The sequence below is a fragment of the Felis catus genome, chromosome D4 (assembly GCF_018350175.1).
Source record: "Felis catus isolate Fca126 chromosome D4, F.catus_Fca126_mat1.0, whole genome shotgun sequence".
NCBI lineage: Eukaryota > Metazoa > Chordata > Mammalia > Carnivora > Felidae > Felis > Felis catus.
The window spans coordinates 43,031,679-43,055,902 of record NC_058380.1 but is presented as its reverse complement, the minus strand read 5'-3'; the positions used below and the strand labels follow the sequence as shown (position 1 = coordinate 43,055,902).

Below are 24,224 nucleotides of genomic sequence, written 5' to 3'. Positions count from 1 at the left end.
CTGAATGCCACTTCTGTCCAAGATGTTATACATATTGGGGATAAATTTGTTACTTCCACAACTATAAATTTCCAGTAGGCAAACCCCGTATTCACATTCTTTGTTACAAACATATACACTGACTTGAAAGGACATCATGAAGATAATCCCAAATGTTCTTTCATCACCTCATTAAAAACTGAAGTTATTCATACTATTTTAACAAGAACGCTTTGCATTTAGAAGGATTTTCACATATATAAGGCCCTTTTCAGGAGTAGCCTGTGATGGAATTCTCACCATGTTTTCAATTAAAAAAAAAAAAAAGCTAAGAATAGTCATGGTGGGTTTTTTCCATCAACACTTGCCACAACTGAGCACTTATCATATGCAAGTGCAGGGGTGGGTGCTAAGGAGGTGAGAGTCAACATGGATGCCCATCTCAAGGAGTAGAGCTGCTAATCCGGTAAGGGCAGTGAAATATGATCATGGATGTCCCTGGGCTATTAAGGAGAACTTACTTGTAAGCAGACTGTAAGCAGATAGAATCGGACAAACAGATTATGACTCAACCATTTTTCCTCTTACCCGTTTGCCTTTGTGAAGTGGTTTTGCAACCTATACCAGGAAGTTTTCTCCTTGATGATTCCCCCATCCTGTTGCAGAGTTTCCCCGCGATGTAGCAGAAACTCATATATACCTGGCCACAAAGGGAATTTCACTGTTCTGGCTATTGATACAAGTAACAACTCCTGTTTGAACTCTTCCCCTTAGACAAACACTGAGACTGTGGTGATTGATCTTTCAATGCCTATCTAGAAAATAAAGTTATACTTGCAAAGTTTTATATCCTATGGGCCAAGCAAAGTTCTCAGATAGAGAGACATACCTTCCAAAGAAATTGTTAGAATTACATAAATTTATTAGGAGACTGGATTAGCTTCTGGTATTCAGGAAGCTTTGATCTTTTCTCTTCCCTGCCATTTTCTTATACAACCCCAGTTCTGACTATTTGTGCTGGTAGGTAATTCCTCTTTCAGGTTAAATGCTACCGCCCACTCAATTACTTATGACCTCAGTGAGTTTGAGAAAATTCTGCAGCATGAACAGTTTTCATTATGATGTAAATCAATGTAATACTATGTAATAATAATGTTCATGACACCCTTCAATGCTTGCCAAGTGACCAAAATTGTTTTTAGTGGCACCGCTATGACAATTCCATTATGTTCATAACTAGTTCATATTATTCAATTTCCTTTATGGTATAAATTACGTAATAATTAGACTTGCTTATGAGGTTTGCATATGGTATCCACGGAGCAGTACTTAACAGGACTTTTCACAAACCAAATCTGAAGTGAGCTAACATAGTTCAGATTTTGCATAACACCAAATGGGGCAAAGTTAAAATATAATGACAAGATAATGTTCTCAGAAAGAAGTAATAAAACTTAGGTGGCAATGTGTGTGTACCATAGTAGATAACACACAAAAAAAGCCTTGAGCAAACAATAAAAGTTTAATAGGCAGGCTCTGCATTTTCTGTTTACTGAGAAATACATATATATATGAACCACATGAAAATTATAGTTCCTTTGGGAAACTTTCCCACTGTTCTTGTCCATGTTGGGGCACAAGCTTTGAAAAGAATATGAATGTCTGTCACAGAGAAGATAGAAATGACAGAAACAGTAAGAGCTGACCATGAGTGGCTACTGAGAGAACAGATTTACTCAGTATCTAGAAGTTTGTGAGATTAATGTGCCCAAAACACCCTCCGGAGAGAGGCTATAAGGGGGCAGGACACAAGAGGTAGAAATAAAGCCACTTTTGTGTTTGCTTTGGACATGACCTAAGTCATTATTTTCTGAGTGGAGAAGAAATCTCTAATTCCAGTGTGGTCCCTTTCGAGCACAAGGTCATCACAATGAAGAGCCACATTTGAAACTTTCCGAAGTTATCCATCCAATTCTCACAATAAAGCACAGAATACAAATTATGACTTGATTTGCAAGTAGAGTGGACCCTGAATCTTGACATCAACAGTCAACTATACTACTTGTTTTCATCTCAGAGTTCACTTTGGAGACTTTCTTTTTTTTTTTTTTTTCCAAAACCACCACCAGAGAAACAAACTTTCATAAAATAAATATGACTAACACTTTGAAGTAAAAATATCCACAAAGAAACCAGTATGGGAAGATGGTGGAATTTCCACTGACTCATAAAACAATTTACATATAAATCTCCTTTTTTTTCTTCACTCATTTAAATGATTATCATTTCATATTCAGACTCGCTGGCAAAACATCAGTTATTTTAATGTGAATCCTCCACACGTTGCCCCAAACAAACTTTAATGCTCAAGTAAAATGTTTGAGGCTTGCCAGACCCAGGAGAGGGTAGAATGTTGCCCCACACAGTCTGTCCACTGAGCTATTGCTTTGCTTCCCTCTGGTCACGGATATGAGAAAATACCATCCAGACCTCTTCGGATTTGCTAAAACCAACCACCACCACAAGTCAAAATTAGCGACAGAACTATAGTGTTTCTAAGAATAAATAAAAGAGACACTATACCGGGTCTTCAGTTTTGTGACTATTCAAGAGGTCAGACAGGAAATCTTCATGAAGGCTCTCTCTTCGAATTAGCGTAAATTCCCTCAGGAAAACAGCTCCTTGGCTTTGGTCTCCGCATACCTAGGGAGATAAGATAGCAAATTCAGCCTTCAGACAAAGCCTGGAGGGAGGGGAACATTGAAGAATTAATGTCTCTGAGTTGAGGAAACTTCTTGGATTCATTTCAAGTCTGATTAGAGCAATCAAAAACAATGCACGCAAATACATATTAATGTGAGAGCCGCTAGAATACTCTGGCATGTGACTCCTTGGATGGATGCCAGGAAAGTCCACTGCTAAGTTGGCACCTCTTAATTGACTGGTGTGCGATGTCAAAATTCAGTGATTGTAAGTTATCTTTCAGGCCAGATCAAGTGTGGTCAGGTGCCTAGATGTATTCTATTGGGCTATCTATATTTATGTGCTGTACAGGTGTCTTGGACCCACACGGATCTATACCATGGATCTGAGCATCTAGGTGAATCTTGATGACCTGTTACATATCTACCAGATAAGGAGAAGCTGGCCTGGGCACAAAACTGACTTTCCAAGTTATTCAAATGATTTAGAAACAGATGCTCTTCAGCTACTCTGGAGGGAAGTATTGGAGAGCTTTTATCTAGAGCTTATCACATACCAGGTTCTTTACACATGTTATCTTGCACCAGCCCCAGGAGGTGACTGTTATTAGCCACACTTTACAAATTAGGAACTGGAGGCAAAAGGGTTTCAGGAATTTGTCAAGTGTAAGTGTTGAAATGAGGACTCAAATACAGGTCTGACTCTAAAACCCCCTTCTTATCATTATCACATTGTGCTACTGAGCTACTCAAACCTCCTTTGGTGAAGGACAAATAGTTGAGTAACTCCTATAAATCCTAGGAACAATTAATTCACCCAGGCTTTCCAATACCTCTCTGAACCTCAGTTTACTCAATATAAAATAGGAATGATATCAGCATTTTTGAATTGCTGAGAAGACAGGAAAGAATACATGCAATGTACTTAGTACAGTGATTTACATATAGTAATCATTCAACATTATTATTATCAAAAGCACATTCTGCTCAAGGAACTTAATGCAAGCTTTTAACTTACATGAATTTCTTTGACGATATTTATAATATCTGTAATGGATATTATAAATGGGTATGGTATTAGCTTCATATTATCTTCATATTAGTTTAACTTTTATATCTGTAATGGATATTATAAATAGGTACTATATTATATTCATATTAGTTTAACTTTTCAATTTTTATATCTTTTAAATTTTATACCTTTTTATGGTATTGGTAACATCATTAAGAATATGAGGCTGTTCATCACTTTTTGCAGATGACATGATATTATACATGGAAAATCCGATAGACTCCACCAAAAGTCTGCTAAAACTGATACATGAATTCAGCAAAGTTGCAGGATACAAAATCAATGTACAGAAATCAGTTGCATTCTTATACACTAATAATGAAGCAACAGAAAGACAAATAAAGAAACTGATCCCACTCACAATTGCACCAAGAAGCATAAAATACCTAGGGATAAATCTAACCAAAGATCCAAAAGATCTGTATGCTGAAAACTATAGAAAGCTAATGAAGGAAATTGAAGAAGATATAAAGAAATGGAAAAACATTCCGTGCTCATGGATTGGAAGAATAAATATTGTCAAAATGTCAATACTACCCAAAGCTATCTACACATTCAATGAAATCCCAATCAAAATTGCACCAGCATTCTTCTCGAAACTAGAACAAGTAATCCTAAAATTCATATGGAACCACAAAAGGCCCCGAATAGCCAAAGTAATTTTGAAGAAGAAGACCAAAGCAGGAGGCATCACAATCCCAGACTTTAGCCTCTACTATGAAGCTGTAATCATCAAGACAACATGGTATTGGCACAAAAACAGACACATAGACCAATGGAATAGAATAGAAACCTCAGAACTAGACCCACAAACGTATGGCCAACTCATCTTTGACAAAGCAGGAAAGAACATCCAATGGAAAAAAGACAGTCTCTTTAACAAATGGTGCTGGGAGAACTGGACAGAAACATGCAGAAGGTTGAAACTAGACCACTTTCTCACACCATTCACAAAAATAAACTCAAAATGGATAAAGGACCTGAATGTGAGACAGGAAATCATCAAAACCCTAGAGGAGAAAGCAGGAAAAGACCTCTCTGACCTCAGCCGTAGCAATTTCTTACTTGACACATCCCCAAAGGCAAGGGAATTAAAAGCAAAAATGAACTACTGGGACCTTATGAAGATAAAAAGCTTCTGCACTGCAAAGGAAACAACCAACAAAACTAAAAGGCAACCAACGGAATGGGAAAAGATATTTGCAAATGACATATCGGACAAAGGGCTAGTATCCAAAATCTATAAAGAGCTCACCAAACTCCACACCCGAAAAACAAATAACCCAGTGAAGAAATGGGCAGAAAACATGAATAGACACTTCTCTAAAGAAGACATCCAGATGGCCAACAGGCACATGAAAAGATGCTCAACATCGCTCCTGATCAGGGAAATACAAATCAAAACCACACTCAGATTCCACCTCACACCAGTCAGAGTGGCCAAAATGAACAAATCAGGAGACTATAGATTCTGGAGAGGATGTGGAGAAACGGGAACCCTCTTGCACTGTTGGTGGGAATGCAAACTGGTGCAGCCACTCTGGAAAACAGTGTGGAGGTTCCTCAAAAAATTAAAAATAGACCTACCCTATGACCCAGCAGTAGCACTGCTAGGAATTTACCCAAGGGATACAGGAGTACTGATGCATAGGGGCACTTGTACCCCAATGTTTATAGCAGCATTCTCAACAGTAGCCAAATTATGGAAAGAGCCTAAATGTCCATCAACTGATGAATGGATAAAGAAATTGCGGTTTATATACACAATGGAGTACTGCATGGCAATGAGAAAGAATGAAATATGGCTCTTTGTAGCAACGTGGATGGAACTGAAGGGTGTGATGCTAAGTGAAATAAGCCATACAGAGAAACACCGATACCATATGGTTTCACTCTTATGTGGATCCTGAGAAACTTAAGAGAAACCCATGGGGGAGGGGAAGGAAAAAAAAAAAACCAAGAGGTTAGAGTGGGAGAGAGCCAAAGCATAAGAGACTCTTAAAAACTGAGAACAAACTGAGGGTTAATGGGGGGGGGGGGAGGGAACGGTGGTTGACGGGTATTGAGGAAGGCACCTTTTGGGATGAGCACTGGGTGTTGTATGGAAACCAATTTGACAATAAATTTCATATATTGAAAAAAAAATTAAAAAATAAAAGTAAAATACGAACACCAAAAAAAAAAAAACCCAGAATATGAGGCTGTTCATCATGTTGATTTATGCCTTCTTGAAATGTCTCTAGTAATTCATAATAAATTAAAATAATTTTAATCCTTAAGCCCTTTGGAAAGGAATATAACTTTCTGTAACTTTTTTTAAATTTTTTTTCACATTTATTTATTTTTGAGACAGAGAGAGACAGAGCATGAATGGGGGAGGGTCAGAGAGAGGGAGACACAGAATCTGAAACAGGCTCCAGGCTCTGAGCTGTCAGCACAGAGCCCAACGCGGGGCTCGAACTCACGGACCGCGAGATCATGACCTGAGCCGAATTCGGCTGCTTAACCGACTGAGCCACCCAGGCACCCCATCTATAATTTATATTTAAATGACCTCTGTTATACAGCATAGTTGGTATCATTGGGGTAGACAGAATCTTGGGCCCCTTGACACCCTAGTATCATATCTGAGAATATATTGCTTAACGTGGCAAAAGAGCTTTGCAGCTGTAATTAAGTTTATCTACTAGTTGACTTCAAAATAGGGTTAGTAGCCTGGATTATCCAAGTGGACCCAATACAATCACAGAATGCCTTAAAAACAGAACTTTGTCTGGGCTGAGGGCAGGAGAGAAGTCAAAAAAATTCAAAGCATGACAAGGACCTAACCTGTCATTTTGGCTTGAAGATCAAGGGGGGCACATGGGAAGCATGAGAAGAAAATATGTTCTGCCAACAATGGAGAGCTTGGAAAAGGCCCTTTGCCCTAAAGAAGAGCTACGTCTTTGGCCAATACTTTGATTTTAGCCCAGTGAGACTCTGAATGGAGAATCCAGCCATGCCTTGCCAAACTTCTGACCTACAGAAATCCTGAGATAGTACTTATGTATGGTTTTCAGCCATTAAATTTGTGGTAATTTGTTATGGCAGCAACAGAAAATTGATATAATCATCAAGAGGCAGGGCCAGTGAGGGGTTATCTTGTTTCATTGTTTTACTAGTGTTTCCTACACTGTTTCATAAGAATCAACCAGTACTAATGAAGCAGAGCTAGAATTGCAGACTAATTCTTGGAAATGTTTCCTTCTGGTTAACCTAACTTATTCCTGTTACATTTAAAATTAAATTTCTCATTTATTTTCTCATCAGGGGCAATCATTCCTTGAGTCTTTAGTTACATACACTTCAAAACCTGTCTTGACCCTGTAACTTCCCTGATCAGAAGTTTTCAGGGATTCTCTACTTCCTGTTGGGTGCATTGCAAATTCATGGCTTGGTGCTCAGGGCCACTCACAGTTGTTTAAGTTCTAGATAAAGAAAAGTCTCATTTGTGCAAACTTTTCTCAAAAAGGTCAGAATGAAAATTATTTTATTTTATTTTACTTTATTTTCTTTTTTTCTTTTTTCTTAAGTAGGCTTATATGCCAGACACACAGGCCAATGTGGGGCTTGAACTCATGACCCTGAGATCAAGACCTGAGCTGAAAACCAGAGTCAGGTGCTTGACCACCTGTGCCACTCAGGCACCCCTAAAACCTGAATTTAAAGTAACCTAGAATTGATATGTTTTAATGTTACTGTTTGCAAGAGGACTAATGTATGTTGATCATTACTAAAGTTAACATTTCATTAATCATTTCTCCAACAATCCGAGGCCATTTTGAATTCTAACTCCATGATTCAAAATGGTGGCCATCTTAAGTCATGTAATGCTATAGTTTTTAAAAGCTAAAATCTGAAGAGACTAATAAACTTATGGGCATTTGCTTTGGGAGAACTTTTGTGCCTGTAAAAACAAAACAAAATAAACAAAACAAACAAACAAAAAACCAGGTTTCTTTTGTTTCACTGATTAAAGAAATAGACAAAATGACTCAAATGTCTGCCAAAAGAGAAAGTGAGGTGTCACATAGAAAGACTGAATACTCAATGCCACAAAAAGGAAGGATAATCAGCAAACACTTTGTCCATTTGATTTATACTTTAACTTTCAGTCATAGCTGTGTATTTGTTTTAGAAAGCATTCTGCTTGTTCGTATTTCCTAAGAACATTGACATTTTATAAGACTCACAATTCTTACCAAAATGTTCAACTTCCCAAATACGTTTATGTGATAACAAGGCAGCAGATCTTAATTAAACTAAAATTCAATAATATTGAGAATAGATAAAAACATACAAGTTTGATGGATTAAGTTAGTTTTGAATATCTGTATCTACGAACCATGGATAGTAATTATTATATTCTATATGTTTTAGAAATACTATTTTAATGGAGGAGATAAATACATAAAGATACATAAATATGTAAATCTTATACCTCTATTTCAATCTGATTTTTTAAATTATTCTTTAAATCCAAAGTAGCATTTTACCCATTTGTTTTGTCATATGTACACATAGGTACACACATTTATGTGTGTCATATGTACACACAATTACTCAAGTGCTGTCAAGTGCCAGGAGCTTTACTATAGGGCATATTTCTTCCTTTCAGGGCACTATCCTAACAAGTACTTGGCTCTGACAGAGTCTCCTAGATGCTCACCAAAAGCTACAACTTTTCATTATCATTGGTACACCTAGAGCACATTTCCTAGCCTCCTTTGCAGTTAAGGTGGCTGAGTTTTAGCTGGTAGAAGTGAGGGGTGATACACCAGGCCTGCTCATAAAAATCTCCCACATTCCTTCCTCCATGCTCTGTTGCTCTTGGGTCCGTTTTGCATGGAGACAGCCTCGAGGAAATCTTAAGTCAATTGGTTTTTGTTTGTTTGTTTAAAGTTTATTTGAGAAAGAGAGAGCACCAGTGCCTGCAAGCATGTCCAAGTGGGGGAGGGGCAGAGAAAGAGAAGGAGAGATAGAGAATCCCAAGCAGGCTCTATGCTATCAGCATGGAGCCCGACATGGGGCTAGATCCCATGAACTGCAAGATCATGACCTGAGCAGAAACCGAGAGTCTGACACTTCACCGACTGAGACATTCAGGTGCTCCTAAAGTCAATTATTAAAGGTGTCAGGGGTTCTATTAGCCTGGCTCCCTGAATGACTGCATGCAGGAAGGCCATCCCATGACCTGCTTGCTTATCTAACATGGTAACCTGATCAAGAAGTGACAGTCTACCGTGTTGGAACCACTGCCCATGTTAGACGTTATTTGTTACTATGGCTTACCTGCTCTAATTAATACAATGAAAAATTCTAGGTAAGCACAGGATGCTAGGAGAATACAGAGCAAGGGTGATTACCTCTCTGAAGAAGGATTATGAAAGAGTTTAAAGTGATGTTGAAGGAAGAGTGGGGATTTACTAGCTGGACAAGGGGAATGGGATTGGGTAAACGAGGATTCTTGTTCTAGGAAGAACAGCCTGGGGTTGAGAACAAGGCTTGAGATGCCTTGTTCTGTTTGGTGTGTTTTACGTGATTTAGCATGGCAAGAGTGCATAGGGACGTGAGAGCAAGGGATGAGAAGAGAATATGTATCATGCACAGAGGCCAGATTATGCATCATGCTCACTGAAAGACTGAAGCAGCCAGTCTTGCTTGGACTTAACAGTTTAGAAGTGCATCCTGGTGGCTCTGAGGAGGTAAGACTGGAGATGAGGTTACCAGTTTCAGATCACTGCAATCACCCTGATGAGAACTCATGAAGACCTGAGGGGCTGGTAGGAAAGTAAAGGACCAGAAGATTTGGTGGCCAGCTGAATGCAACTGATAAGTCTTAGGTTATATCTATATTTTCTGCCTGGGTTTGAGCAGAAGAACAGAGTGGTTAGCAGCACTTTCAACAAACAGGAAATACAGTGGGACAAGCAATTATGTGAGTTAGATGCAGAGTTTGGTTCCAGAGAAGTGGAGTCCGAGGTGCCTCGGACAAAGAAAGCTGAGCTCTGTGCAGTAGAAAGAGACCGGTCTGGAGATGATATGTAAGTGGTAGCATCCTATGGGGAGTGGATGATACTTAGCATGAATGAGCTTGCCAAGGGACAGTTTGGAGAATGAGAAGATATGTGGGCTGAGATAAGAACCCTTTGACATGGATCTATCTTTAATGGCTTATGTATGCCAACAGAAAATATTAACAAGGACAATCCAAGCATACTCATTTTCATCATTGTTAGGCATTCTTTTATTGGTTCCCCATGCAAATATATTTATGACAACATTATATTCAACTTATTATAATTTTTTCCCAAGAACAGCCTATGGCTTTTTGAGCTATCAATTCCCAGCCCCTGAATTCAACTAAATATTGACTGTGACTTGAAAACTTCTGGGGTAACTCACATTTTAAAAAATTTATTTCTCCTGGTTAAACCAGGTTCCCTGATTTGGGGTTTGGAAAATATGGTTACTTTACACCCAATATGTCAAAAATCCCCTAGCAGTCATATGGTAGTTAGCATATTATAAAAAAAAATGCACCAAAACTGGTACCCCATTATGTGTTAGATTCCGTGGTGTTAGTTTTGCAGATGAGAAAACATAAATGTGAGAAATGGAGGAATTTTACACATAGCCATGGCTATGTTGGATTATGAACCAGAGACTGTAGCTCTAAAAAACTCAAGTCTCTGCTGTATTCAAACCTGGTTATTCACCTACAGGAATAGGGCAAGAAAGGAGCCATCATTATTGAGACAACTATCTATTTCTATAGGGTTTTTAGACTCCCCAGGACTGCTCCTCAGGAAGCACAAAACTGTCATGTGCTAGCATATGCACCCCGTGATGAAGATTGCTTCTCCAATTACAGTCTCATTTCCTGCTTCAAACATTGACTCCTCTTTCTGACTGTTGGCACACCAGAGTACTCCATAGAGAACCCAGGAATGTAGAAATACCAGCTCCCAGAATAGAATCTCATTAGATCCAGGAAGGCATGGAAGCAATTTATTGTTGTGGTATATGTTCTCTCTAATGGGGCTGAGCGATCAAACATACAGAGATTTTAGAGAGGGACATAGGTAAATACAGGAAACAAGGAAGTCTTTCAAGTCACTCTATTCTCTAGCCCTTAGAGGGAAAAGAAGGGAAAGGTAGTTTAAAACTAAAAATCAAAGGCAGTGAATAATAACAAAAGGTTTTGCATTTGACTTTAAGATATAGTCAGAAACTCAAACCATGTCTACATATACTTTGTCTTGTACTTCACTTTTGGTCCCATTATAACCAAGCAACAATCCTTCCCCTGCTTGACCTGACTCTCAGTGGCTCCAGAGAATACCGGTTAGTATTCTGACTCACAATTGTCGGCTCACATGATTGGTGAAATAAAAGGTAAGAATCCCCCTTCAGAATGTCCTACTCCTCACAAGTTTGCTCTATGGGTTGTGACTAGAATTTGGGGGTGTTAAAACACAGAGAAACTGGTTCACATTTGGGAATCTCCACCATCATCAAGGAAGAGTCAAAATTTCTATACAAATTGCAATGCTGATGATGGAAGTGGATTCCGGCCAGAGCTTTGAAGCAGCTACAATGTTCTTACCATTCTTGGAAAGGCATCCATTTACTTCCAGGTTGGGAGAAAGGGATGTAGACATATCAGAAGTTTAAACATACAAACACACCCTCAAATTATCAGTTTATTGTTGTTCTTTCTTCATTTAGTTTTTCCGTGAATACTGAAAGGTAGCCAAGTTTATGTCCCATGGGTAAGATTTAGGTTTCAATACCACTCACAAAGTATAGCACTGAAAACCACACTGTTAAACTTTTATTCTACTGAAAGGATTTTATAACATCTATTTGTGCCCATATTTGGGCTCATAGTTAATTAAGAATTAAGATAGTGATGCTGTAAATTCTCATTAGATTAGAATAATCATCTAAATCACTTAGGCAACCAGCTACTGTGCTGAGTAGACACCTATATTTAAATGCCAATGGAGAGAGAGTGAAATGATTGATGCCAGGGTTATGAGTTCTTGGCACAAGGGGGACAGTTAAATGTTTATTAAATAAATAACTGGACAGAAAGTTTTCTTTGACCCCCCAAAAAATCTCTAGTTCCATTTCTGAGAATCCTTATCAAGTAATAGGAGGAAATAAGAATGTATATGGACTCAAAGAGACCAAAGGTAGCCCTGCTGCCCAACATCATTACAATCTGATCCTAAAAATCAGTGACTCAGAGACCAAGGGAAGGAAGGGAAAATCTGTTCCCAATATAATAGGATAAGTTACTTCTGGTTTGAAGGAAATCAAGACAAAGGATGACTATTCTATCACTAGCCCTTAAAATAATGATCTAAATCAAAAATGATAATAGTTGAAATAATAGTTGATAATAGTTGATAATAAATGAAATTTTGGGACTAAATACACTAAGAAGTGGAATCTAAATAAAAAGATATATAGATGTTTCCAACTTTATTAAAGGTTCTGACATTTGGTAACAAATTGTCTTTGCCTGACATTAGTAAATTCCCCTTGGCAATAAACAAGGGTCTCTGATTTGGGGGAAGGAAATTAATCATTTGACAGCCTATTCCTGTTAGGACTATTCTAATGGACCCAAATGCAATGAAAAAAAAAAAAAAAAAAAGAACATCCATCCTACTGTCAGTGGCTCCCTTTCCACTAATCCCTATAACCTCATCCCTGGTAGGAATATTCTAATATAGGAAGATGGGGAAATGAGTAAACAGTAATTCGAATGTAAAGAACAGAAAAAAATTATGGGCATATAATCTTACTAAAGAAATTTCCTCATTATAATGCAGAAGGAGAAGCATTTCAGACATATGAGAATATGTATCAAAATAACAATATGAATGTCTCCAAATTCATAGTCACCAATCAGAAGAGGCTCTGTCAGCTTATGCTGAGATCAGCAACTCTGTGTGCACACATTCACAGATTTGTGCACACATTCACAGGGAGCGGGGAGGCAGTGTCACTGAATAAAAACAGCTTTCTTGGTTGTAAGAGTCCATTTCAAAAACCATCTATTTACCTTTGAAAGTACTGTTGGTTGGTTGTTGGGGAGTGACTAAATGTCTTTAGACAGACTGTGATGTCAATATACCTATCCATAGCTACTGCTATAGCATACTTGTCTGGGAAAATAAAGGTTCTTGGAGTGGCTTCAGGTGTCCCTAGCTAATGGCTTCCAACTATGTGAGCTGATTAGCAGTGTTATACTCCCTCAAGGAAAGGCTAAATATGATCCCCAAGAAGATCGGTGGGGGGAGTTAATAAAAACACTCTTATAACCATATTTAAGTCACTGACATTTATATACCTGGTGTTTGGAGCTTAAAAACATTGCAGTATTCTGTTTGTTCTTTTACCAACTTTAATTACCATTTCTAAAGATTGTAAAGATAATTGCTAAAAGGTTAAAGCAGAAAGAAGTGAGATGGAACATACGGGCCCAAAATGTTCAGCTGGGCCTCATAATTCTTGGTACAGATGTTCGTGCGTAGTTCAGGTTTGATTTAGAGTAACTGCTATAATATGGTTTGAGGCAAGGTGACCAGATGTAGCTGAATTTAAAGATCTGTCCCAGACTGTCAATGAAAAGAAACTCCATTACCCTAGGAAAATAACCTTTACAGTGTGGGGTAGAGGGGAGTAATGCTTAAAAAGACCTGTTTTATCTTTAAGGCAGATAGCCGCCTTGACAAGACAAGGAGTCATTAAAACAATGACAACAACAACAAAAAAATAAAAATAGAAGATGAACAAAAACATGTAGAGAAATTTAACGTCACAGAACAATGTATTTAAAACAAAGTAGCAGAAAGAATGCCATCAAAGTGTGTGCACTGTGTAGAAGGTGCACTTGATCTACAGGGAAGCTGTGGCATTTCCATAATTGATTACAAACAAGTGCAGAAATGAAAGTAAATTCTAGAAAGAACTGGGGGGACCCTCTTCACTAGCCTCTTATCTTTTCAGATGAAGGGAAACATTGCCTTCTTAGATGTTGGGTAAGAGAAAATATGCGGGTTTTGAGGCATAACTCTTGACATATAAAATATGGCAAAACAGTCAAATGACTCAAAGAAGGCAGAAACTTTTCCAAAATATGTAGAGAATTCTCTTTTTAATTTCCTCAAACATTTTAAGACACATTATACCCCATTCCTACCGAAAGGAGAGCAGAATACAATCTCCAAAGTTGGGAGAGCTGGCTTGAGAAAGCTGATAAGAGCTGTGATTCAGATCTACATTTAGACAATGAAAGAATATACAAAACAGAAAAAGAATTCCAATTCCCTGTGCTCTACTCCTAGGTAGAAGGGCGCATTATTGTCACATCTTCTAGTGACAAGGAGAGACAGGTATGGTTTTCAAATTGCTTCCATGTGCATATGTCTTAAATCTTACATTTATTTTTTTAAATTTTTTAATGTTTATTTTTCAGAGAGAGAGAGCACGTGCACAAGTGGGGGAGGGGCAGAGAGGGAGACACAATCTGAAGCAGGCTCCAGGCTCTGAGCTGTCAGCACAGAGCCTGACGTGGGGCTGGAACCCATGGACTTGGAGATCATGACCTGAGCAAAAGTGGGACACTTAACCAGTTGAGCCACCCAGGTGCCCCTAAATCTTACGTTTAAAATGCAACAATCACTAGGGCTCCTAGGTGGCTCAGATGATTGAGTGTCCGATTCTTGATTTCAGCTCTGGTCATGATCCCGGGGTTGTGGGATCAAACCCTGCATTGGACTCTGTGCTGAGTGTGGAGCCTGCTTAAGATTTTCTCCCTCTCTTTCCTTCTGCCCATCTCCTCCACTCTAAAATAAATAAAATAAAATAAGAAAAAATAAAATAAAATAAAATACTCATTAATGCCAAGAATTAAGGGAGTTGAGCAGTTGGAGGAGAATGTTAGGATGAAAAAAAAAACCCACAGAAGATGGAAGAACTTAAGATGTCTATGTACCTACGCAGTTGTAGAAATCAAACTTTTTTTGGTTGTATGCTTGGCAATGTTTATGTACATCAACATTATTATCTAGGTTTTTCTGAAGTTGCTTAAGTAAAAGGAGTTGAATGTCATCGTATCTCTCATATTCTGAATCAAACTTAAGATTTATCAGGGCAGAAACTTCTTTCTTCACCCTTGCTTAGTTTACATTAACTCCTTTGGTGGCCATAAAGATGTGCCATTCAAATCTGCTACAGAGAGCTTAATTGACAGATGGCCCAAACGTACTCTGAATCCACCTCCTTGTTGCCCATGGGCTGCTCCCAGCCCATAGCTGAGCTCAGCAGAGATACCAAAGCAGCTCTATTCCTGAGAGTCCTGACAAGTAACTTCTACTAGAGGACTTCCTACTGTCTGGCCAAACCTTTCTCAGCATTGCACTGTGCTCTGAGACTCTTCCTATCCAACCTTCCTTTTTTCTCTCTTTTTTTTCACTGGAGACAGCTGAGCTGTAGTCTCATGGCTCTTCTGGCCTCCTGTGCCTCCCTCATCTTTTTCCCCAATAAACCTCTTGCATTCCTAGTCTTGTCTTGGTACCTGTTTCTGGATTTCAACTAATACAGCTTTCTTCTTCTGACCCAAGTGCTATTGGACGGGACCTAATGCTTCCAATTTACCATCCCTATCTACAGCAAAATGACCACCCAGTTTCCATGATGCCAAAGAAATGTTGAGAACACTGTTAGGGTTTCTACTTTCTCTGCATTGAAGTCTCAGCGAATTCTCTACAGTATTGGGAACAATGACTGGAACTAGTGGATGGGAGACAGTTCTGATTCTGCCTCCCTGATCTTCACCCACCTGGCTCCATGTTCTTTCGTATTCTAGCATGCCTCTTCATCCTACCACTAAAATGCAGTTAGTACATCCAATATTCACTGTATTCAGTTGGCTCAATAGCTTCAATTACACACAAAAGTGTCAAGGTGATAAGGTAAAGCATTTTGTGGGCAGATTAACTTTTATTACTTCATGAATTCTAGAAGTTTCTCCATCCCTGGTCAGAAGTCTTACCAACATGTACCAATATTTCAGAGAAAACAATAGGATGGTATGGACCCATGCAAATTTATTCCCACTTTAAAGACATCTTCAAAGCACAGTTCTATGGATAGTGCTCTTATAGTATCAGTAGTAGTGTAACTCAGACACATGTGAGTTCACCACACCCACTCCACCCTACACACGCATACCCCATGGCCCAGTCTCTAAGAAACGGAAACACAAAAAAATTGGTAGAACTGTGTATCAGTATTTAAATTGTAAGTGTAACTTAAAGAATTTCAAATATTTACTCAGGATCTCAAAAAAAAAAATGACCAAGAAATGGGGAGGTTTACACTTAAATGCATAGCAAGCGTTCTTTAAACGTCCACTCTTCCCTCCTCACCCTTATCTGTCATTCTCAATGTACTTCACACAGATGGCAGCTAGTTCTTCAAAACTCTTTTGTCTCTCAGCTCCCAAGTTATTTTGGAAATTCGGCCCATGTATTTCTTGGGTAAAGTGAAGGAATGCCAAATACATTTGTATATTATTAGTCTGTCATATATTAACAATAGTTTGTTCCTATTAAAGAAGCAGAATCTTTGGAAAGAAATGAAAGTACCTCATAGGCACATATGTGTATGTATTTATATATGAATGTGTATGTCTATATGCACAGGGCATAAATTTCTATGTGACCCAAAAATGGAAGACCCAGGCCTGTCTGATAGATGATGGGTCTATTTGCATGAGGTATGGAGAAGTCTCTTGGAAGATAATTCTTTCCAGCTTGGTCTAGACCCAGAACGTTGGATATCAAAGAAAAAAAGAGCAATCCTACACCCAACATAGTGATTATTACTCAGATTTCACTCAGTGCAGAGAGCCTTTAAATAAAAAAACAAACAGAAAAAAGAGGTGTTGCACTAAAAACCGAGCATGAAAGCTAACAGAGCATGGCAGCCTGCTTTCCCATTTCATGGGTGAAAGATCTGGTCCCTCCAGACTTAGAGCATGAGGAGCATGGACGAGCAAGAGGGGCATGGACAAGCAAGAGTGCCCAGCAAGTACGGGGATTATACCAGGGAGACAACAGCACCTGAGAGGGGACAAGGATAGCCAGGAGAAAAGGGGGGTTGTGTCAGGAAATGGATCAGGTATGACCACTGCAGGCAGTTACATGGTGCTTCCACTCAGCTTCTCAGGCACAAAGGCCTTGACAGTGGATATCACCATAAAGGCTGGAATAAGAAAGGAAGAAAATGATGGCCTCTTCCTGGTAGCAAATAGTACTTGTTCATGGGTACCACTCATGGAAGTAACCAAAAGGACAAGGGCTTGCAAGGATCTCAAAGGCCTACAGTGAAAGGTAGTGAAAAATTAAGTCATAGTTGTCATTTAAGCTAATGATACTAAAGTGAATCCTTTATAAATCTTTGACTGGACTAGCCTTGGGCCCACCAATTAGATACTCCCCCCACCCCCACACACACACACATCACCTTTCTCCTTGACCATGAAATTATCATTATATGTGCTGCCAAAGTGAGCAAATGACCACAAAATTATTAAAAATAATTTTTACAGCGAATTTTCATAATCCACGTTTGGGTTTATACTAAAAATCAATAGAAAGTCAGCAAATACATTCTTTTTTTTTTTTTTCCTCTTCTATGAAAAATGAGCTTAGTGGAGCCAAGTTATGTTCAACTGGGTCTAGTTCTTGATGTTGGTGTCCATTTTTAATACTTCTCAAGTGACCACATGCAGTAACTATTTTCCAAAATGGCCCCAATTGAACCATACCTCTTGGAATTAATATACACGTTTAATGCCTCCGCCCCCATCCATCCCCACCCTCTGCACATAAACCAAATCTTGGTTGGCTCTGTGACTTGCTTTACCCAACAGAATAAAGTGGAAGTGGCGTCACAGCAGTTCTAGGCCTAAGCATTGAGGCCTGGCAGCTTTCGCTTTTGTGTTTTGGGGAGTTCTGCGTCGCCAACTACGAAGTCCAGGCACCTGGCTAAAGAAGCTATGTGAAGTGACCCAATGGAGAGGTCGCACGGAACAGGAATAGTCCTAAGACTATGTGCAGAGACACGGATACTCCAGTGTTCTAGTTGAGCCCAGCCTTCTACTTGTCGTTGTGTCTGGATATGTGATGAAACTATCCTGGACATTCTAGTCCAATTAAGCTTCCAGATGAGGGCAATCCCAACTGATGTCACATGGAATAGAGGAAGCATCCAGTCAAGCCCCTTTAACCCACAAAATTGTGAGAGGTAATAACAACATATTTATTATTTTAAACCAATAAGTTTGGGGATAATTTATTATATAACAATAGGTAACTGAAATACTATAGTATTATAGGTTGAAGGGGCAAGGGAGACATTTATCTTCATGGCCCATGCTTACTTTCAGAAGCACACAAAGGTGGGATGCAGTTTTCCTTCTAAATTATCTATATCTGTTGAAAACTGGAATTTTAAGATTGTTATAGGTATTGACCTACAGTTGACACTCTGGGAAAACATAATTCTCTTTAAGTAGAGCCCTCTGACTTTGTGACCCATCCAATAATTTCAAGATTGCCTGCTGCTAGACATTTCTTGTATGCTGCATTAATTTTATGTTTAGGGTAGAAAACATCAAAGCCAGCTAATGATATTGCCATGTCATGGATGGTGGTGTTATTAACATCGTCTTCTTCAATATAAGTGTCTGTGGTTCCTTTAAATACTAGGTCCTTGGGAAAAGTTTCAGTGTCATATACTTCTAATCTCCTGTTCACTGTGTTATTCCACAGATAATTTTGATAACTATGAAATGACAAAAAAAAAAAGATTGTTTCTTGGCATAATGCCAAATGTAGGGTCTCTAGTCTTCACTTCCAATTTTGAAAGTCCCCAAGGCCACTGCCCTACCACATACCTTTTGGCAGGTAATTATTTGAGAGAATTATCTGAGTCTTAGCTCTTCATCCATTCTTCCCTGCATTTTACCAAGTGCATTTCTGCCTCAAAATGTCACCATGAGACTGTAAGCCCCAGGTCTCAGAACCACTCTCTCTCTCTCTATTGAGTTCTATAAATATCTTAGTAGTAAATCAGTGAAGGCATTTTAGTTAACAGTTATTAATTTTAGAATTTTTAGAGCTAGAAAGAAGCTTAGAAATCATCCCTCTGGAGCCCAGAGAGAAGACGACTGACTTTCCCAAGAGCATATATTTAATGTGTCAAAGTCCAGACTACAATGTATATTTCCAGATGCCAGTCCCATGCCCTCTCCACCCCAGAGCTCCAGGGTCCCTCTCCCCTGTTTGGGCTGTCTCTGCAAACAGTTGGCAAGTGCAGGATGTGGATGACATGGAATCAATGGACTGCAAGCTCCATGAATCAACAGTGAAATGTGGCTAATTGAAATGTGGGCTGCTGTTAAAAACACAGTGCAAGGAACAAAACATAAAATAACTTTCTTGTATTCTATGCTCAACTGACCATGAAAATGGGATACAGAGTTAATTTCTAGATGCCAAACTTTAAGGACAACTGACAAACCAACAATTTCTAAAGAAGAAAATACAATGGTGACTATCTGGAAAGCATATGATAATCAGCGGATTAAGGGCATTTTGCCTGGAAAAGGGAAGAAGGAAAAGATTTGAGAGCTGTCTTCAAATACTTGAAGGCCACATCAGAGAGAGAGAGGAAACTTTCTTGCCTCGGTTCTCCTCATTCCCTTCCTGTTCTTCATGCCCTTCCAACCCACTTGTGCCTTACATTTGGACTTCTTTTGTCACTGCTTTGCCCTCTCCAAGCTCACCAAGGCTGGTCTTTCATCCATTTTTCCATTTTAGAGATCATATGCTTTCTTGAAACACTCTCCCCCTTGGTTTGTATAACAACTGGGAATGATCCTAACTCTTTGGCCATTTCTTTGGTTTCTCATTTGGTAGCTCCACCCATGAACCATAGGTGTTCTCCAGGCTCTGTCCATGAGCATCTTTTCTTCTTTTTTTCTTGCCCTAAAATTTTTATTAGTTCTCAGAATCAGCCATCTCTTCTGAACAAATGATTCTCAAACTCATAAACAGAACCTTGGCTCTTACTTGATCATGTCCTGCACTTCCTGCACCCACAATTTAAATTTTGCCATACCCTCCGCCTAGAATGGCCTCCTTCCATCTTCTCTTACTGAAATTGCCTCAATCCTTAAACCCCATACCCTCTAAGCACCCATAATTTCTCCTCCACTTAATCCACAGAAGTACTGCTCTTCTAGTTGAGACCCGGAGTCATGTGACCTGGATAGCATAGCTCACCTGTTCCCTGTTCTGTGATTTGGGTAAATTACCTAAACTGAGTCTTGGGTCCTTCATGTATAAATGGGGGAGAACTTGCCTTACAGAGTTGTTGTGATGGGCTAATATATGAAAAGTGATTTGTAAACCATAAAATGCTATATAAACAGGATTTGGTAGTAACATTACTACCAAGGAGGGTTTTTTTTTTTTGTTTTTTGGTTTTTTTTTCCCCCCAACAGTATGAGCTAGCAGACTATGTTCAGTCAAATAAATTAGTATTTCCATCTTGACTGACTCACTTGGCTGGAAAAATATGTGGACATTCCAATGTAAACAGGGTTGGGGAGGAGGTGTAGGAGACACATGTCATAATTTATTGAGATATGAGTCCTGGCACCTCATTTTTAAACAAAAAAGCACAACATATTATTATTTCGTTAATGGCATGTATTTTCATCTCTCTTGTGGTCATTTGGAAACTTGTCTTACCTCCCCTACTGGTCTATAAAGATATCAAAGTCAGAGACCCTGACCTATTGATCATCCTGGAAGTCCAAGAATAATACCTTAAACTTAGTATGTGTACAATATTTGTTGAATGAAAATAAATTTGGCACATCTAGTTTAAGAGCAGTGGAATTCAGCCATAACTTACCCTGATAAAATAGTTTTCAAACAGTTAAAAATGGTGTCTTGAAATGAACTTAGCTAATTAGTAGGCAATGAAGACTCTGGCACTATAAGCATTTGCACAGGACCTGAAGAAAGCATTTATATAGATTCTGAGAGTCTTTCTAACTCCGAATCTGTGGATTAATTAGCTAAAGTTACTATTTCCACTGTCATTCTCCACTACCTCTGTAATAGTAGACAAAAATAGATGTCCAGAAATTGGTGCCAACATTTATTTCCTTGACACCATAGCTACGGGATGGTCTTTTTGTTTGCTTGTTTGGGGTATCTTTGGAGCACTTTCTAGATCTTATTCTTAGGTATCTGAATAACGGCCTCTTTGATCATGCATTAGAATCACAAATGATAGATTATTTACACACACACTTGAATTTGCTTAGATAATGCAGAAACTACCAAAATGTATTTTCTAGACTCAAACAATCAAAGTTGAGTACTTTTAAATGCAGCCCCTTAATGGCCCTCACTCACCAATTGTATTCCCAGCTTTCCTCCTCATCCCCCCCCCCCCCCAGGTCCCATTTCTGCTAGTGGCTTTCTCTCCAATGTGAATATCATTGTCTCCTATTTCACAGGAAAAAAAAATTAGTCCCTTAAAAGTAAATATTCTAAAATGACTTCCTTCCCAAAATTACATGCCCCTGTCCCCATGCTTCCTATGATCTCACATATTAATAAGTCTTTTCTCTGGGCTAAGGCAAAAACCCTCTACCTGTACTCTGAATTCAATTTACTGACGTTCCTATAGTGATCTTGTTCCATTAATTATTATTCTCTCCTCCCCATCCACCTACATATTGTCATTATTTATCTCCATTTGACTCTTTTCTATATTTATTTCTTCATATTTAAAAGAAAGAAAGAAGAGGGAGAAAAAGGGGAGAGAGAGAATATAACTTTTTGACTCTGTGTTTCTGTATCCAACATTTTTCCTTCCTCTCAGCCACTTTTCTAGAAATAAGTCTTGACTATATTCAATGGCACTGCAAGCTCAACCAGTAGGAACTATGAATTGTGATATCATCATCCAGCTAAAATTTCTCTGGCCAAGGTCATCAATGACTTTCTAGGTACCAAAGATAATAGGCACTTTCCAGTGTTCATCCTACATCTATTAACCATAACTTGGTTAGCTATTATCTTTTGCTTGAAATTGTCTTCTGCTTTCCTTTCCATGACGCCACTCCCTTCAAGTTCTCCTCAATCTCTTTCATGGTTTGATATTTATCTGCCCATCCCTTAAATGCTGGTGTTCTTTAGTGTTCCACCCTTATACAACTTGTGCCTACAAGTTATTTCCGGAAAAATTTTCCATGACCACGGATTTAGACAGCGTTGATAACAACTTACAAAAATATGTATCTCTAGCCCAAATTCCAGATATATGCACCCAATTACCTATTAAGCATACACACCAAATGTCCCACACGTACCTCCAAATGAATATGTCAGTATTTCATCGCATCCGCACTTTCCAAAGTTGTTCCTCCTTCTGCAGACTTTGTCTATACTGACAGCACATCTTCCCATGCATCCCAAGCCAGAAATCTTTTTGTCAGCCTAGAATCTTCTATCCTCTCCCTACACAAAGAGATCATCACATTCTGGTACTGCTGTCTTCTGGATATCTTCCCTACTTGACTTTACATCTCCAGGTTTGGTCAGCCATGCCCTCGACTACCACAGCACTGGCCTTAGCAGCCTCCCTGGCTTTAATCTTATCCCTTCTTTAGTCCAACACCTGCATTGCTGCTGGAGTGAGCTTTCTTAAAAACCAAAAATTCCAGGGGCGCCTGGGTGGCGCAGTCGGTTAAGCGTCCGACTTCAGCCAGGTCACGATCTCGCGGTCCGTGAGTTCGAGCCCTGCGTCAGGCTCTGGGCTGATGGCTCAGAGCCTGGAGCCTGTTTCCGATTCTGTGTCTCCCTCTCTCTCTGCCCCTCCCCCGTTCATGCTCTGTCTCTCTCTGTCCCAAAAATAAATAAAAAACGTTGAAAAAAAATTTTTAAAAAACAAAAAATTCCAATCATCTCCCCCTCTAGCATGATACGCTTCAACAATACATTTTTCGGGGAGTTCCTCATATTTTAATGTACATGAGAGTCAACTGGAGGGTCTCATTATAATATAGATTCTGATTTAGGATGTCTGGGTTTGGGCCTGAGATTCTGTATTTCTAACACACTCCCTGATGATGCTGATTCTGTGGTCCAGCAACTACAATTTCAGTAGCAAGGGTCTACAGATTATAACCCAACTTCCTTCCCCCCAAACCTTTTATGGTGGTCCTCTACTTATCATTGCAGCCTCTCCTCCAACCCTTTCCTTTTTTTTTTTTTTAATTTTTTTAATGTGTATTTATTTTTGAGAGAGAGACAGAGCATGAGCGGGGGAGGGGCAGAGAGAGACGGAGACACAGAATCCGAAGCAGGCTCCACGCTCTGAGCTGTCAGCACAGAGCCAGAAGCAGGGCTCCAACTCACAAACCATGAGATCAAGACCTGACGCTCAACCGACCGAGCCACCCAGGTGCCCCTCCAACCCTTTCCTTCTTTGCTCTTAACGATCCAGCACCATTAAATGCCTTGTGGATGTTCAAACACATAGTGATCATCTGCTCCTCTATGCCTATACACTTTTAGTTGCACCTGCCTGGCATGCTCACCTACAGAAGTCTATTGGTTTACTCCTATTCAGTTCAATTATATCTTGGCAATTCTGTCTCCCCACCAGACCATAAAACTCCTTGAGAGAAGAGTCTGGTTCATCTCCAATGTCCTAACCTTGTAGAGGACCCTGGACCAGAGGAGCTAGTCTCCAAAACTGGATGAACTGGTACTCAATCTATTTGTCTACAGCACAAGCCCCTTAAAAATTGTCATTGCTCCTTAAACACTTTCTAGTGGAGAGCATATTGGCTGATAACATAAAACAAAACTCCAACAAACTATGGATAATTTTTCCTTTTTGAGATTAAAACAAATATTAAATTTGGAGTATATGAGGAAAAATATATAATGTAAACACATATTACATATAGAGTTGGATCTTATATTTAATCAACTGGAATTTAGGCAAATTTATCACTAATAGAAATGTTTTCATGTTTTTCAAATTGCTTCACCAAACTCTTTCATTTAAATGTGTCCCCTGAGTACATTACTAAGTGTGCTAAATGTGTCACCAATTACAAAATGTGTCACCAATCACAATTAGCTAATAATGAAGGATTAGCTAATGAGTCATTTGAAGGTCCTGTTTATTAATTTTTATAGCCTCAATGCTTGGAATCTAATCATCAACTGTTATCAATACCCTGAGAAAAGTGAAAAAATTAAGATATATATTTACTTATTAAAGGTAAGATTCCTTAAACTTTATAATTT

General features: G+C 38.9%; 1 protein-coding gene across 7 annotated transcripts in view; it reads right to left on the bottom strand.

The window, feature by feature from the left end:
• Positions 1-24,224, bottom strand: part of ADAMTSL1 (ADAMTS like 1) — an 883,534-nt gene that overhangs the window by 632,560 nt on the left and 226,750 nt on the right. For all 7 annotated transcript variants that reach the window (XM_045043887.1, XM_045043888.1, XM_045043889.1 and 4 more), the window contains exon 2: positions 2,563-2,682. In XM_045043887.1, the coding sequence (XP_044899822.1) occupies positions 2,563-2,682 (120 nt within the window). The remainder of the gene's footprint in view (positions 1-2,562; positions 2,683-24,224) is intronic.